The sequence below is a fragment of the Heliangelus exortis genome, chromosome 29 (assembly GCF_036169615.1).
Source record: "Heliangelus exortis chromosome 29, bHelExo1.hap1, whole genome shotgun sequence".
NCBI classification, from domain to species: Eukaryota; Metazoa; Chordata; class Aves; order Apodiformes; family Trochilidae; genus Heliangelus; species Heliangelus exortis.
In genome coordinates, this window is record NC_092450.1 from 4851050 (window position 1) to 4868542 (window position 17493).

Genomic DNA, 17493 nt, shown 5'->3' on the forward strand with positions numbered 1-17493 from the left:
TGTCTCCGGAGCGGAAGAAACCGGGGCCGAGGCTGCGGCGGGGGCGGCCGAGACCGAGACCGAGACCGAGACCGAGACCGAGACCGAGACCGAGACCGAGACCGAGACCGAGACCGAGACGGAGCCGCATCCCTGCGGGAGCCGCCGCATCGCAGCGACGGTGAGTGCGGGGCCTGGACCGGGACCGGGGCCGGGTAGCGGGGGTGGAACCGGGCTGCCCCCGCCCTACCCGGGCCTGTCTCCTCCGGCCCCATCCCCGGCGCCCCCCGCCACATCCCCGGCGCCCCCCGCCACCCTCACCCGCGCCTCCATCCCGGGCTCCATCCCCATCCCCGCTTCCATCCCCCGGACCCCTCCTGCGTTCCCGACCCCCGGCCCCATTCCCTACCCGCCGACCCCCGGAGCTTTTCGGTACCGGATTGAGATCAGGTGGAGCGGGCGGTACCGGGCCGGGCCGGGGGTTCTCGGGGAGCTTTTCGCCGAGGTACCGCAGGCCGGGCCCCTCCCCAACTCTTTCTTCCCCGCCGGTGCCCGCGACCCCCGCCCGGGCTCAGCCGCCTGCCCGGGCCCCTCTCCCGGGGTCGGGGGGCTCTCGATCCCCGCCGCGCTCCGCTTTGCACGCCCGCCCACGTCCCCCGGGGGCCGCAGCGGTGGCACCAGGTCCCGGCCTCCTCCAGCCCCCTCCCCACAGCCCCCCGCTCCCCCTCCCCGGGCGGTTCAGCAATGCGGGGGGGGTTGGATCCGCTCGCAGCCCCCCCGAGGCCGGGGCAGGGGGTGCCTGTCCGGGGGGCTGCGCTGCAGCGGGATCCCATCGAGCCGGACCTTCCCCCCCCAAATGGGGCCGTGTCGGGGGGCTCCGTGCTGCCTGTCCCCGAATGCCACCCGGGACCCCCAGGTGCTCTGCACACCCCTCCCCACGGGGGCGGCCCTGAGCTCCCCCCCTTCCCCCCCCGCGGGGTCCCGGGGCCGGAGAGCTGCAGCCCCATTTTTGCTCTTTTTAAAGCAATTTGTAGGCCTCGAGGAGGGGCCGCCCGGCGGGGACGTGGAGGGACCTCGGCTGTTACCCCTGGAGCCTCATGACAGCGCTGCCATCCCCCGCTGAGCCTCTGCTCCCCAGCGCCCACCCTCTGCAGCCCCCTGCCCACACCTCCGACCCCTGAGACCCCCCTGCCCGCGCCGCAGCCCTGCCCTGTCCCCACCACCGGGACCCCCGCCCGGGGCCCGCTGCCAGGCAGGTGTCACCCTGGGACAGAGGGGGGAAACTGAGGCACGGTTTGGGGAGCAGACAGGGAACTCGGGGCCAGAACCTCTGGACCCTGTGTGCTGGGAGGGAGAGGGTCTCGTCCCCACTCAGCACTGGGGCTCTGCACCCACCAGCCCCTCAGCCACGGGCTCGTGGGGTCGTGCTCTGGGGGGGCACCAGGGGCTTGGGGAGTCTCCTCTTATGGGGGTGCCTCAGTTTCCCCATGGGGCTGGTGACTGTGCCTTCCCTGCCTGAGCAGAGCAGGGGCTGCAGGTGGGGTCTGTGTGGATTTCGGGCCCTCCCAGGAGGGGATGGAGTGGGTCTGGGGGTGTCAGGGGGCTGGGCTGGCCCCAGGCTCTGGTGGCAGCTCGGGGGGGGGTGGGCTGTGCCCCCACGTCACCCTGTGCTGGCATCACCTCCTTCTCCCAGCTTCGTGCTATGAATTATTTGTGCAGTGATGGCTCTCGGATGTCTGCCCGAGCTGGTGAGGCTGCGCCTGCCCAGTGGCCCCCCCAGTGCACGTGGGGTCCCCAGCTGGGACAGGGAGGGGGGGCTGGGGGGACAGTGTCAGGACACAGTGACAGTGCCAGGGCTCTGTGAGCACTCGAGGTGCAGCAAAGCCCCAAATCCTGACAAATCCAGCACAGAGCAAGGCTGGGCAGGATCAGGATCAGCTCCCCCCCCCCCCCCCCTTCCCTCTTTGGGGTGGGGGTGGTGTGTGGGGCAGGGGGCTCCCCGGGGGGTGTGCTGGTATCTAGGGCAGGGCACGGGATGCGTGGGAGCTGGGAAGCTGCTCGTGTGCGGGGTGGGGGCAGCAGCACTCGGTGCTATTTCTGGAGCTCAGCCCCGGGGGGACGTGGGGAAAGTCACTGTGACCCCTCCCCAGGGCTGAGCTCCTGGGGAATCTCCTGGGATCCCAGCTCTTGTCCCAGCACCTTGTCCCAGTGGCAGTCACTGGTGAGGGGCTGCAGGATCCCTCTGTCCCCCTCTCCAAATCCCCCCAGTGGGGTGATGGCCTGGCCAGGGTCCCCCTGCCACCACGAGGGGACACTGCAGGGTTGGGGCTGGTGGCAGCTCCCAGAATTGTCCTTCCTGCCAGTTGAGCTCCTGCAGACCCCGCTCTGACCCCCAGACCCAGCTGGGCTCAGGGGGGAGCCCACGACCCCCCCTCTGCCCTGGGCCACATCCTGCACCCAGTGTCCCCAGAGCCCCATCCCACTCCGGGGGGGGCTTCAGGCTGTGCCCAGCCAGGCTCATCCCTGCTGTGGGGTCACTGGTGTCTGTCTGTCTGTCCCGTCCCTCCCCCTGCCAGGCAGGACATGGACTCCATGTTCGAGGACGACATCAGCATCCTGACCCAGGAGGGGCTGGGGCCGGATGAGGACTGGCTGGACAGCCCCAACACCGACCTCTCGGGGGAGATGTGCTCTGCCTCCCACTTCGCCCTCATCACCGCCTACGACGACATCAAAAACCGCCTGACGGGGCTGGAGAGGGAGAACTCCACCCTCAAACGCCGGCTGAAGGTGTACGAGGTCAAGGTGAGGTGGACAGAAGGGTGAGGAGGGACACACACACACACAGAGATGAAGCTGGGGGTCCCTGCTGACCCCCCTGTCCCCCCTGCAGTACCCTCTGATCGGGGAGTTCGGGGAGGATCACATCTTCTCCCTCTACGAGGCCAGGGAGACCTCGCTGCTGAAGAGTGAGAAGGCATCACTGCAGCAGCAGCTCAACCAGTTCCAGCATGAGGTGAGGGTGATGGAGGGGGCTGGAGGGACACTGGGGTGGGAGGGGGTTCCCCTGAGCTGCCCACCCACCCCCTTTTTCTGTTCCTGGGCAGCTGCAGAAGAGCAAAGAGCGTGAGGAGCAGCTGGAGGAGATGATCCAGGCCTATGAGAAGCTGTGTGTGGAGAAGGCTGACCTGGAGACTGAGCTGGCAGAGATGGTGGGTGCTGCTGGGACCAGTGCCTGGGGACAGCAGGGTGGGGGGGTCCTTCCCCTCTCCAGCTGGCAAAATGGCTTCTCCATCCCACGGGAAGGATGATGCCACTATGGGGGCCCAGTGGGGATTCAGGGCTGGGGGGGCCACCAGGCATCTCCAGCCCCCTGCCCAAACCCATCCAACACGATGCTCTACAACCCCGGGGAGGGGGGGTTGGTGCCACCTCCCTCTGTGTTGGGGACAGACCCCATCACCCTGCCAGGATGGCCACCAGCTCCCCGGGGACCGGGTCGGGCAGGTGTGTGGTGCTGGGGGTGGGGGTCTCAGCTCTTTTCCCCCCCTCCCCCGGCAGCGGGCGCTGGTGGAAACGCATCTGAGCCGCATCCGGAGCCTGGAGCAGCAGCTGCGGCAACGCGATGGTGGCAGCTTCCCCCTGCCCGGCCAGGAGGTGCCTTTCCTCACCCTGCACCCCAACCCCAGCCTGACCCACGGTGAGCTGCCCCCTCCCCATCCCACAGGACCCCTCCTTGGGGGTCATCGTGCCCGGGTGGGGGGGCTGAGCCGTGCTGTGCCCGCAGTGCTGGAGCGGGCCGGGGGCTGGCAGAGCCGGGGGCTGGAGGCTGAGCTGGAGGCGGCCCGGCAGGAGACCCAACGGGCCCAGCACCGGGAGGAGCATCTGAAGGCGGAGTGCGAGCGGCTGCAGGCGGAGCTGAAGCATCTGCAGGACACCCGGGAGCAGGTCCGGGGCTGGGGAGGGGGCGGGGGGCGAGTGGGGACCCCTCCATCCTCGCTGGGTGGGTGCTGAGGGGGTGTCTGCTCTCCCCAGGACCAGTCGGAACGGGACATGGCCTGGGTGAAGAAGGTGGGAGACGACCAGTAAGTGCCCAGGGGTGAACTGGAGCGAGAGCTGGGATTTGGGGGAGGGGGAGCCACAGCCTGGCAGGGAGGGACTGGGGGCACACGGGGCTCTGTGCTGTGCTCTGTGTTCAGGGGGGCCCGGTGCAGGTGAGGCCTCCCTTTGGACGGGACCTCAGGGGGTTGGTGGGAGCACCCCAAAAAGCACCCGCTGCACCCCGGGAGTTGAGCTGAGCACAGGGTGGGCACAGTCGGGTGTCCGGTACCGAGTGCGCGGTGAGCGGGCGGCCGCCTCCAGAGGGCACTGACGGCCCGTGGCTGCCGAGCCGGACCGTGCGGGACCGTGCAGAGCCATGCGGTACCGAGCGGTACTGCGCAGAGCCATGTGGTACCGTGCAGAACCATGTGGTATCGTGCAGAACCGTATTGTACCGTGCAGAGCCATGCGGTACCGAGCGGTACTGCGCAGAGCCATGCGGGACTGTGCAGAGCCATGTGGTACCGAGTGGTACTGCGCAGAACCATGTGGTACCGTGCAGAACCACGCAGTGCCGTGCAGAGCCGTGCGGTACCGTGCAGTGCCGTGCGGTACTGTACAGAACCGTGCAGGCCCGTGCAGAACCCTGCAGAACCCTGCAGTGCCCATACACCCCCTGTACATTCCCGAGCAGCACCGAACCGTGCCAGGCTGCACCGGGCAGCTCCAGCACCAATCCCAGGGTCAGGGGGGGCTCCTCTGCCCCTTCCCCATCCCACCCTCCCCAGCCGGTCCCCTTTGCCCTGCTGGAACCCAAGTGGAGCCCAAGCGGTGCTGGGTTCCGACTCCCTCTTCCTCCCCCTCTCGCTGTAGCTCTGGGGGGTCCATGATCTCCCCCCGAGGGTGCCGTGTGGTGCTGAGCACCCCAGATTTGGGGGCTGACGCTCCACGGGGGGTGCAAAGCCTCTGAGACTCCCCCAAAAAGCATCGAGCCCACATCCCAATAAGTTGGGGGGAGGGGGGGGCGGCCTCGTTCCCCCCGCGTTCAGCCTCGCAAGCAGCACTGGGGACTTCGCACCCCTCTGTGTGTGTCCCCTCCCCAAATGTTACCCCTCCCCCCCCACTGCCCCCTCCCCTTGCTGTGAGGCCGGGCTGGCACCGCGGCTCCTGCGGGGACATCGGGGCCGTGCCCGTGCCGAGCTGTGGACAGATAAAAGGTGACACGCGGGGGACTCGCCGGGAAGGTGCTGGGGTGTTTGGGGGGGGGGTCCCCCCCTCCCGTTTTCCCGAGGTGTTGGATGCTTTTGCTGTTTCTTGTCTCCCCGGTGTAAATCAGCGTGGGGGGTTTGGGGTGGGGGGCGGCCACATCCCTGGGGGCTGCACTGTGTATCGGGGGGGGTCCCTCCATAAACACCCCCCCCCCCCCGTGCTTCCCCCCTCCCCTTAATTCACTTTATAATGAGCAAAATCAGCCCTGCTGTGGCCAGGAGAGCTCAGCTCACCCCTTTCTCACCCCGTCCCCCTGCCCACAATGTCCAACACCCCCCCCCGCATCATCCCACGGGGCAATCAAACTCCCAATACACCGATTAATTACTTAATTAATGCGCAGACCAACATTTCCCAAACCCACCCCCATTTTTATGCCCGAATTCCCCAGGTTGGGGTGGGGAAACTGAGGCAGGGCCAGCTCCTCACCCCTCACGCATCGCTTCCCCCACCCCTCCCGGGGCTTTTCTTGTAAATACGGCTCTTTTTTGTAACTTGCTCCTTCTCCACCGTTTTGGGGTGGTTTTTGGTTTTTTTTTTCGGGTGTGAAAGGTGCCTTATCGGCTCTTTCCATCTCCGGGTGACTTTTCGGGCTGCCTGGTACTGAATTACTCACCCCGCGGGGGGTGTGGGGCGGGGGTCCCTTGGGCCCCCTCAAGTTTTGTTTCTTTTCTTGAGGTTTGGCTTTTTTTTCGTGGTTTTTTTTTTTTTTTTTTTTTTTTAAATCCTTTCTGAACTCACGGTCCTTCCTGTCTGGGCTTCCTTGGGGAGGGGGCAGGGAAAAGCCAGGAGCCAAATCACCTGGAAACCCCCTGGGGGGTGGGGGGTGGGCAGGGTCTGTCCCCAGGGGGTCAGCGCTGACACCAAGGGGGGACTCGGGGCCAAAATCCGGGGTGGGGTGTTGGGGACGGGGGGGGCTGGGAGCAGCCACCCCACCAGCAGCAGCCCCGTTTGGGTTAAATTTTGTGGGTTTGAGTGAATCTTGCACCCACTGCTGGGGCTGCCGCCTCCTTGGTTTTGGTGGGTCCCAACCAGGGGGGGTTGACAGCCCCTCCTGTGCCTCCCCACCCCTGGTCACAGCACCTGGGGCTGGGGACGAGGAGGGGACGGGGGGGGGAGGTGATGCTGCGGGTGCTCCGTGGGCGGTGGGTTTGTTCTCACGGTTTATCTGCACTCGCGGATCAAAAACCGCACGGTTTGCCCCGAAACGGAGCTGGGTTGGGTTTTTTGTTGTTGTTGGTTTTTTTTTTCGAGGGATGGGAGGGGGCCCTCGCTTCAGGGAGCGGCCGCAGCCTCAGCACCGGAGCTCTGGGAGATGCCCACGATTGGCCACAGAGGGGAAACTGAGGCAGAAGAGGGGGGAGCGTGGGGGGTGGGGGGACAGCTGTGTCTGGCGATGTCCCTGGGGGGTCGTGTCCTCGGTGCCACCCTGGCAGGGCCATGGGGACCCTGGGGACACTTCATGGGACCTGCCTGGGGAAATGTTTTTTTCTTTCTTCCCTTTTCACTTTCTTTATTTTCTCTATTTTCTTCTTTTTCTATTTTATTCTTTTATTTTACTTATTTTTTTGTTTCTTCCTGTTCTTTTCTCTATTTTTTCTGTTATTTTCTCTCTTTTCTTTTGTTTTTCTCTTTTCTTTTCCTTATTTTATTTTTTGTTATTTCTCCTTTATTTTCTTCTTTCTTCTCTTCTTCTTTTTCTTTCTTCACTTTTTCTTTGCCTTTTCTTCTTTGCTCTTTTTTTCCTTTCTTCTTTCTTTTTTCTTCTTTCATTCTTCTTTAATTCTCTCTCTCTCTTCTTTTTTATCTGTCCTTCCATCTCTTTTCCTTTTTTTCCTTCTTTCCTTTCACCCTTCTGGCTTTTTGGTGCTATTTTGTTTCGTTTTTATTTTCCTCTCCGTTTTCTCCTTGGTTTTCCCGTCCTCTCCTCCTTTTCTTTCCCTTCCTCCTCTTCCCCCTCCCTTCCCCGGCCCCCGAGGGGCTGGCAGGGGGCTGGCAGGGGGCTGGCAGGGGGGCTGGCAGGGGACAGACCTGTCGGCTGCTGTTACGAGCGGCGTCTCCCGGGTCCCGGGGGTGTCACAACCGCTCAGCTGAACCCTGGCTGCGGGAGGATGCGCTGAGCCCCCACCCCCCCGGGGCCCTGCCACTCGGCTTCTCCCTTCTCCTCACCGCCGAGAATATGCTTTTTGAAAAGTGACACCCAAGTTGGGCAAAGAATTGATGACTTTGGCAGGGCCTCCGAGAGCTGGGGAGGAGGGGGACACAGACACGTGGCACCCACCCCCCTCCCAGCAGCTGCACGGCCACAACTTTTCCCTTTGGAGTTGAAAACTTGAATTTGGGGCTAGTTCTGAGGAAACTCGTCCTCCGTCCTGGCTGGGCTGGGGTCGTTTTGCCCCGGGTGATGTTTTGTCCCCCTCCCCACAGGGTGAACCTGGCCCTGGCCTACACGGAGCTGACGGAGGAGCTGTGCCGCCTGCGGAACCTCAGCTCCCTGCAGAGCCAGATCCTCCGGGCCCTCCTGCAGGAAAAGAGCCTCAACGGGGGTAAGGGGGGACCGGGGGGGGCTGAGGTGCAAAAAAGGGGGAGAGTGCACTGGTTGTCATCATCCTCTGGCTGGGACTGAGCTCCTGTAGGTGTCCATCCCGGGGAACATCCATCCCAAGCAGCATCCACCCCTGGAAAGATCCCTTCTCAGGGAAGTATCTGTTCCTTGGGATCAGCAGTTCCCTGGGATCATCCAGCCCTGGTGTTATTAATTCCCTGGGATCATCCATTCATTGGGATCATCCAGCCCTGGTGTTATTAATTCCCTGGGATCATCCATTCATTGGGATCATCCAGCCCTGGGGTCATTAACTCCCTGGGATCATCCAGCCCTGGGATCACCATTTCCTGTCTCCAAGCTGATGGGGGTTCTTCTCTCTCCCTCCCCCTCCTCATTTTGTTTTCCAGGCCAGCGCCATTCCCCCCTATCCCAGTGCCACTCCCCCCTGTCCCAGTGTCATTCCCCCCTGTCCCAGTGCCATTCCCCCCTGTCCCAATGTCACTCCCCCTTGTCCCAGTGTCACTCGCCAGCCCCTCAGCGCCGCTCGCCCGCCCCTCAGTGCCCCTCGCCCGCCCCCCCGGGCCGTCCCCCCGCCCCCCAGTGCCAATCCCCAGCTCTTCAGCGCCGTTCCCCAGGACCCCCCACCCAATCTCCGGCTCAGCAACGCCGTTCCCCGGCCCCCGGCCCTTGCCAATCCCCCGCCCAGCAGCGCCGGTCCCCGGTGCCCCCTTCCAGCCAGTCCCCCGCCCAGCAGCGCCGGTCCCCAGCCCCGCCACCGTGTCCGTCCCCGGCTTCGGCGTCCCCGCACCGCCTTCCCGGGGAGAGGATGGAGCTGGGTTACTCCAAACCTTCCAGCCGGCACGTCAAAGCCGGTTTCCAGGGGCGCCGGAGTTACTCCGAAGTGACCAACGTGGCCCTGTACCAGCAGAACCGCTCCCTCTGGCTCCAACCCGAAGCCTCCACGCTGCCCAAGCCCCGGCCTTACGGGGAGGTTTATTTGGGGGGTGGGGGGGGAGGTTCGGGGGCCCCCCTCAGCTCCCACGAGCCCTTCGAGGAGCACTTGCGCTTCGAGAAGCAATCGTCGGATGAAGAGGAGTGGGCTCTGCCCAGCAGCCCCCCCAGCCCCGAGGCGGGGGGCCATTCGCTGCGCTTCCTTCTGTGCCGGTTTTCCCGACGCCGTGCACCGGACGGCTGCTGCCTACGCCCGGGCAGAGCACGCCCAGTCCTGGCCTTCCATCAATGTAAGCAGGAAAAAAAAAACCAAACCCATCCCCTCCCCCCATCTACCCCCAGGGGATTTGTTGCAGCGAGGAGTGTGGCGAGGAGGGGGGGGGGGAGAAGCAAAGGGACCCCCTACCCCATCAGCACCCAAGCGGGGTGGTCACTGGTGTGCCTCAGTTTCCCTGTTTTGGGGTGGGAAGGGAATGGAGGTGGGAAATTTGGGGGTGGGGGGTTTAGTGCTTTCCTCTTCTCCTCTCCCCCCCCTCACAGCTGCTGCTGGAGACGGTGGACTCGGAGGTGAGGAGCTGCCCCCTCTGCCAGCTCGCCTTCCCCATCGGGTACCCGGACGATGCCCTGGTCAAGCACATCGACTCCCACCTGGAAAACAGCAAAATCTGAGCCCCCCCACCCCCTCCCCAAAACACACACACACACACCCCACCCCCGGTCTGTGGATGCTGCATGAAAACACAGGAGGAGCCCCCAGGGCTCCCAAAATACCTCCAAATCTTCAGTAGCTACGGAAAGACTGAGACCCCAGAGCCCCCCCCATAATTGGGCTCCTCTGCCCTTCTCCCCCCCCCCTCACCCCCTCCCTGCATCCACACGGGATTGGGATGCTGGGATGGGGCTGTGGGGACAATGTTGTCACCGGGGTGGGGGTCGGGGGGTCTGGAGGGGGCCTGTCAGCACCCTTGGGTGTCACCTGCACCCTTGGGTGTTACTGCTTGATCTCAGGGAGGATTCGAGGGGTCGTGTCCTGGGTCTGACCCCCAGGAAGCAGGTGAAGGGGGGGGGGCTGCCCCTTCCCCAGCCCTTTGGGTCACAGTTGGGTTTTGGGGGGGTGAAGGGGTTTGAAGGGGGGGTCAGCTCCTTGTTGTGGGTCCCCCCTCACCTCCTCCCCCAGGTTCAAGCATCTCTCCAGTCTTTGCCATTAGCCCCCCCCCCAATTGCTCCCCACAACGCTGCTGCTGAGAAATGAACCCTGAGGCACAGAAGGACCCCCCCCCCAACCATTGCACTGGGGGGGGGGCTCTCCCTGACCCTGTCTCCCCCCCCACCTCGTGGCGTGGGGACAGCACAGCCCCTCCCCAGCAGCCCCCTCCCCCCCAAAGCCTCCTCTGCTTTACCCTGGGGGCTGCTCACCCGAAGCCCCCCACCCCTTCCCATCCCCCCCCCACGTTCAATCTACCTCAAAGCTGCCGGGAGAGGGGGGGTCCATAGGGCTGTCCCCCCCCCCCCCCCAGCTGCTCCGCGCTGCATGTTTCCCCCGTGCCACAGCGTGCACCCCCCCCCAACCCCCCCACTCACCACCCCAGGGGCTCTGTTGGGTGCGGACCCCCCCCCAAATGCACCGAGCCCCCCCGGGCAGAGGGCCGCACGCTCCACGATGCCACTGGCTCCAATAAAACCCTTCCAGCACCCAAAATGCTTTGGGGGGGTGAAGCTGTCACCTCTGTTTGGGGTCCCCAAGCAGGGAGGGGGGACGTGGGGGGGGGTCAGACCGTGGGTGCCCACCAGGGTGGGGGACAGGGCAGGGGACAAGCCCACCCAGCCCTGGCAGAGCCAACTCGTGTCACCAGGGCTCAGCGGGTGGGGGGGTCGAGGGGTTTTCTGGGGGTGATGGGGGGGACGGACAGAACCTGCCCAAGGGATGGGTGCCCGGCCACACCGATGGCTTTGGGGTTCCCACACGGATGGGGACATCCCCCCCCCGGGCTTCTCCCAGGGCCTTCAGCTGCCCTGCCCGAGGGTGGGGGGGTCATGGGGGTCTTTGATTTCACCCCCCTGGGGACATGCGGGTGCTGAGACCCCACACCCCCCCTTCATCTCCCCCCGGGCCTGCTTGCCCTGGGTGCATCCGTGTGCTGAGTTGTGACTGTTCTCTGTCCCCTCGGCCTGGGGGAGGCTGGGGGGGGGGGGGGGGCTCAGCCCTGTCCCCCCGGGCAGGGTGGGGAGCAGGTTCCTGGTAGGGCAGGTCTCGGGGTGATGGTGTGAAGGAGATAGGTTGGGTGCTGGCGGGGAAGCAGCAGCAGCACCCGGTGTTATCGTGAGCTGATCTCTGCAGCAGGCAAGGGAGGGGGGGGCAGCACCCCCTGCCCAGCCCTCAGCCCCATCCAGCCCCCTCCCCAACCCCCCAAACCTTGGGGTGCCAGGCAGAAAGGGGCCTGTGACCCCCATGGGGACGTGATGCTGGGATGAAGGGTCCCAACAAGAGCAAAGTGGGGAGGGGGAGCACTGGGGGGGGGATTGGAGACCCCCAGGGATGAAGCCTGACCCACAGCTCGAGGGGGCTCTGAGGGCAGCCGGGCTCCATCTCCACCCATCCACCAGTTTGGGCTGTCCCCTGTCCCCCGGTGTCCCCATCCCCCGGGGACAGTCACACCTTTTGCCGTTTCCTATGTGGCAATTTTCTTTTTTTTTTTTTTTTTTTTTTTTTCTTCCCCATCAAAAAACCCCTCTTGTTTCGAGCTGGAGGGAAAGGTTTCTTTTTCCAGCAAATTTTCGTTTTCTCTTTCTCTTTTCTCTTCTCTTCTTCTCTTCTCTTCTCTTCTCTTCTCTTCTCTTCTCTTCTCTTCTCTTCTCTTCTCTTCTCTTCTCTTCTCTTCTCTTTCTCTTATTTTTTTCTTGCCTTTCTCAGCTTTTCTCTCATTTTTTGGGGAAAAAAAGGATTCTGGCTTCTCTGCTGGCTCCTGCAGTTTCGGGGTGATGCAGGGCAAGGGGGGAAACGAGGACCTGGGATGTTCCGAGCCGGTGACAACCGGACCGGGCGCGTCCCCAGCAGTGAGGGAGATTCTCTGAGGTCTCGTAAAGGTTGGGCTGCGTTCCTCCTTCCTTCCCACAAGGGGTTCCAACCCACCAAAGGGTTCAGGAATTGGGGGTCACGCTCCCCTCCACCCCAAACCCGGATCCTTCTGTCTCTGCCCCTCTTGGCTCGGGGATGGGGGGCGGGGAGGGGCAGCTCGGTCCCATCTCTTTGCCATCGGGGTTTATAGGAAACGGAGCTTCAAGGAAGTGCCCGGGGCTCCTGCCCGGGTGAGCGTTTCTTTCCAGCCGTGGGTGCTGAAAGGCCCCTCCGGGCCGCGGATCCGGTGAGTCAAACCCGGAGCCCTGGGGTTCAACCACAAGCCCCAGAGCTGCCGTGTCACGGGGTGAGGTGGTGGGGAGCAGCCCCAGAGGCGTTTATAAGAAATAAGGGGTCTGCCCGGCTGGGGAAGGGACCCTGGGGGGGGGGGGGAGCTCACCCACACCCCTGGGGTGAAGCCTCTCGGTCCCGGGGCACAACTGGGGGGCTGCGGGCTCCATTCTCAGCCCCCTCTGCAAAAGGACCCTGTGCCTTCCCGGGGTCCCAGCATCACCCTGGGGTTCCCACATCCATCCAGGGGGGCTGGGCCCGGTGTCACCATGTGGGGTGTCTGCATCCAGGCTGGGTACCCGGTGCCAGCACCATCCCTGGGTGCTCACATCACCCTGGAGGACACATCCACCTGGGTGCTCGGTCCTTGGGATGCCCACCTTGCTTTGGGGTACCCCCCATCCCCCTGGGGTGCCTCCCATCCCCCCGAGGTGCCCGGTTCTCCCTCCCTACAGGCAGCAGCTCAGTGTCACTGCCCTGCGAGCTCCTGTTCCTGCTCCTGCTCCCCTTCCCACGCGTGTCCCAGCAGCTCTCTGACCTTTCCCAGATGCTCCTCCTGGAGAGGTTTTCACACGTGCCTTGCCCCCCACCCCCCAAAGCCTCGGGGGGAGCAGTGTTGCCCCCCACAGCCCGTCCCCATCCCTTGAGACCTTCACACCCAGGGTGTCCCTCATGTCCCCTCCTGGCCAAGCCACCCCAATGTCCTTCCTCGTCCCCATGAGGGGCTCAGCTCTTTATCACCCATCTGCGGCGCCCCCCCCGCCCCCTTCCCAGCCATCGGGGGGGCCGCGGCCTCAAATGACAGCGGGGGGGGACGGGACATAGACACAAACACAAACACAACCCCGGCTGCCATGTGCCCAGCGCCATCACGGATGCTGCGGAGAGACAAGTGCCACCGGGCCCCCCGGGGACCCCCGGGACCGCCACACGGGACCCGCCGCCTCGCTGCGGGGAGGTGACGGAGCCAACGCAGCGTGACATGGGCCTCGCACCCCCCTACACACCCCCTGCCCCCCCTCCCCACCATGGCCAGCGCCTCGGCAGCGCCCGCCGGGGGGGACTTCTCGGCTGTCACAACCCATCCGCGTCGGGGGCAGCGTCTGCCGGCGCCGTAAGTGGGGTTAAACTCGGGGTCACCCGGATCGAGCATCCAAGGGAAAGGGGGGAGAGTGTGGGGGGGGGTCTGCTGGAAGACAAGCCCACCCCCTCCCCAAATCCCTCCCGTGCCCTGGGACACCCTGTCCCCACTTGCCACCAGGGTGGGATGCAGGAGGTGACACTGGGTGGTGCTGGGGATGCAGAGGAGGGAGAGAAGGAGGGAGGGAGGGGACAGACAAAGTGTCCCCCAGGTCCCTGCGTGGCTCTCGGGGACAGCTTGGTGGTGGCCAGCCATGGTGGTGGCCCCATGGTAGACATGTCCCCGGGCTCCTCAGCACTTGCTGCAGGTCCTGGCTGTCACCGTGGCCACAGGGACACGTGGGGCCGTGATGGCCGTGACCCTCTGGTGGCCCAAAATACAGCACCAGGCGGGCACCCGGGGGCCATCGACACCCGCACCGGCAGCTTGAACTCCCCCTGACCCCCTGGGACAGCGGCCACTGCCAGCACGAGGCCACCTCAGGCACCAGGACACCCTTATGGGGACACAGCACCCATCCCCGCTGCAATCCTGCCCTGTGTCCCCAGTGGGAACCCTCGGGGGTCCCCTAAAGCCCTCCAGCACCTGCAGGACGGCTCAGTGCCGGGAAAGTGACAATTTGGGGACAAACATCACACCGCTTGTGTCGGGGGGGACATCGCAGTGGTCGGGCAGGTGGGAATTGGGGCTGGGGTCCCGGGGACACGTGGTGCCGATGGCACCTACCGGGACCTCATTTTGGGCCCCTCCTCTCCTGGGCCACCCTCGGGCCACTCCTTTTAACCAGCGCCTGAAATGAAACCGGCTCCGGCTCCTTCCCCCTGACCTATTTTTAACATTCGATTGGATTATTTTTTTTTTCCATTATATATTTTTTTTTTTTATCCCTCTTCCCGCTCGCCGGCCCCGGGTGCCACCGCGGTGCCAGCCCCCGTGTCACATCAATTAACGCGCGCGGGGCGTCATTTGTCACTTCGCATTTCCCAAAGGCCCCTCCAGCCCGAACGCTGCCGCGGTGGTGGGGGGCGATGGGGTGAGCCCCCCCCCCTCCCCGTGGGCTGGGTGCCCGTGGTCCCCGCGTTTTAGGGGGCTCTTGCGCCGTGGGGACCGGTGATGCCACCCGCTTCGGTGGGGTCCCAGTGCCGGGTAGGAGGGTCCCTGCTGGGGGCTGGGACACCCGAGCATGGCCCCCCCGGGCCCGAGCAGCCGGTGCCGACACCTCCACTTCCGTCGGCGCAGCCCCCGGGAGTATTTTTAACTCGGTTTGGCACGCAGTGAGTGTCCGTCCTGGCCACTGCCCTGCCCCCAGCTGCATCCCACAACCCCCTCCCCGGGATCGGGCCCTTCGGAACCGCCTCAGACCCCGCAGGACCACATGGGACATCAGGATGGGTCCTAAAAGGGTCAGGATTGGTTCCGAGTGGGATTGGATCCTGAGGGACAGGGTGGGACTTCAAGGGGCAGGATGGGACCCTACGTGGCAGGACAGGACCCTGAAGGACAGGATGGGACCCAGTGGGCAGGATCGGTCCCGAGTGGCAGGACCAGCCACCACCATCCCCTCTGGAGCATCCTCAGCGTTGTCCCAAAGGGGTCCTGCCCCCCCATGTCCCCACACCACCCGTGGCACCCCTCCCACGGCCGAACGCTTGGCCGGGGTCTCTGGGGTGGGGTGACAGGGTGGGGGGGTGGCAGCGAAGCGGGCGATCCCGCACACGCCTGTGTCCCCCCCGGGGCTGCGTCTTGTCAGAAGCTGTAGCCCATGTGTCGCCCCCCCCGCCCCGTTCTCCCCCCCTCCCCGGTCAGCGCTCATCACTCCTCGGCCTTCGCTTTGCGCTGACGAAGAAAAAGGGCCGGGGGGGCCCCCAAGCTTTGCACACCCCCGTCACGCTAAGCCGGCCAGACAAGGACTGCAGCCCCCCGGCCCCCCCCAGGGCCCCCCGGGCTTTTCACCCGGGATCCGACTCCTGCTGAGGCCAATCGCCTGGTACAGGGCGGGGGGGATGAAACGGGCACCCCCCGGCCCCGTGGGGGCTGTCGGGGGGGGGGGGTCCGGCACACCCACACCAGTCCCTTCCACACCCTTGCACACGTACAGCCCCCTCCCCGCACGCCCACCCGGCTCCCCGAAACTTGTGCCCCACGCATGGGGGGGGGCGTGGTGGCACCCCCGACACGGTGACACCCGGACAGGGATGGGATGGGGTGGGAAGCTGCCCCGCAGCCCCTGCCACTTCCCAGGGTGAGGAAGAGGAGGGACGGGAGCCAGAGGGCAGGAATGTCCCCAGGGGCCACCACCCAACCCCGCGACTCCAGGGGTTGGGGCTTTGAGTGGGACCACCTCAGGGACCGGGCATGGCGGTGGCAGCCTTGGTGGCACTTTTGGTGGCAGCCTTGGTGGCAGTGGCGTGGGGGGGGAGGAGGCGCAGGGCCCAGCACCAGGAGGGTTTTGGGTGGCAGCGGCTGGAACGATGTTAATGACTTTTCTTCCTGTCGCTCTCCTTTTACACCGCGGGCAGCTCCGTAACCAGAGCCGCTTCCTTCCCCGAGATTAAGGAGCCGTCTGCTCGCCCCCCCCACCCCCCCACCCCCCCCGCGCCGCTGACCTCCCCCTCTCACCCACCCCCCTTAGACCTGCCACCAACTTGTCACCCGCATCCTCCCTGTGCCGGTCAGGATCCCTCCAGCAGATGGGGAGATGGTTTGAGGGTGCTCGGGGGGAAGCTCCACAGTGGGAGGGGGTCACCCTGTTCCTCCCCGGACCCCCCCCTCACCCGTGGGGGGCTGCCGAAGGAGCGGGATGGAGCGTGGTGGCCGCTTGCCAGCGCCGAGTGGTTTGGGGCAGGAAGGAGGTGACAGTGGGTGGGGAGCGGTGTTGTGGGGAGAACGGGGGCCGGGACCCCACCGCGGTGAGGGCTGAGCCCCCCCCCTCCCCCCAAACCGTCCACTGGCTCTGCCTCGTTCCCTTCTTGAACACCCCCGTGACTCAGTTTCCCCTGCCCGCTCACAGGACACCGGTGGCGGCGTGGGACTTGGATGTGCTTTTTTTGGGGTGGGGGACAGGGTGTCTGGGGTGTCCTGCTGTGGGACGGGCAGGCTTGGGGGGGGGACAGGAGGAGGGGGGTGTGCAGGGTGGGCTCTGCAGCATCCCTAACCCAGGGGGATCCAACGGGAAAGGAGCAGGGATGCGGCTCCATCTCCCCTCGGGGCGGGATGTCACCAGGTGCAGGATGTGTCCCCGGGGGTCCCCCCGATGGGGGTGGGGGGGTGGCAGGTGGCGGGTTTGCATTTCTGCCTCCATGAACTTCTTCTGCCTTCGAAACGCGGAGAGATGCAAATCCCTCCAGGGGGGGGGAGCAGTATTTTTGGTTTTCCCTCAGACCCAAATTTAGCGCCCGCGGGTGCCCGGTGCCTGCGCTCTCGTTTTAATAATGAAAACAGGAACGGTGCCATTTACTGAGAAAATAACCCCAAAGTTTCCCTCCCTCCCCAGCAGCCAAATTCCTGCCGGAAAAGTCAAACCCCTCAGCGACCGCGGAGCCTGACTGGGGGGGGACAGTGGGGACTGTGGGGTTTGGGGACAGCAGAGTTTGGGGACAGTGGGATGGGAGCTGGCTCCTGCCCGGTGGCTCTGGGGGGGGAATTTTGGTGCTGTTGCCCCCCAGCCTGGTGTCCAGGAGCAGTGAGATGATGGACACGTCAGGAAGGTGACACGGAGCAGATCTCTGGGATAACCCCCCCCGAAAATGCTCCAACCCCCCCACCCCAGCTCTGGATTCCCAACCCCGCGCCCCTCTAACAAAAGCTGAGGATGCTCAACCTTGCCGGGAGGAGAAACTGAGGCACGGGGCGATGTGAGACAAAATTCCCCGAAGGCCCGGGCGGGGGCTGGAGCCTGCGGCGGGTTTGGGGCGGGATGTGGCCCACGGGGCAGAGCCTGGCAGGCGACATCGAGGCCCCGGGCCCGCGGGGCGGATCCTCTGCCCGGAGCCGCTTCCTCCCACCCCCTCAACCCCCTCCGAACCCCCTCCCCCGGCCCCTGGGCGAGCGCCGGAAACCCGAAGGGTGGCCAGGAGGGACCGGGCACGTCGGGGACAGGTTTGTCACCCTCCCGCCACAGTCCCGTGGTCTCGAGGGATTCTCGGGTGTGTCAAGTGT

General features: G+C 65.0%; 1 protein-coding gene across 1 annotated transcript; it reads left to right on the plus strand.

Annotated features, from left to right (window-relative positions):
- On the plus strand, window positions 1–9539 carry TBKBP1 (TBK1 binding protein 1). Its single transcript, XM_071728527.1, is given in 11 exon segments — window positions 1–160; window positions 1004–1235; window positions 2560–2784; window positions 2873–2995; window positions 3087–3191; window positions 3541–3927; window positions 4015–4064; window positions 7717–7835; window positions 8245–8969; window positions 8971–9078; window positions 9329–9539. Coding segments are annotated over 9 exon segments (1968 nt in total). The 5' UTR covers window positions 1–160; window positions 1004–1235; window positions 2560–2562; the 3' UTR covers window positions 9458–9539.
- The last annotated feature ends 7954 nt before the right edge of the window (window positions 9540–17493 follow it).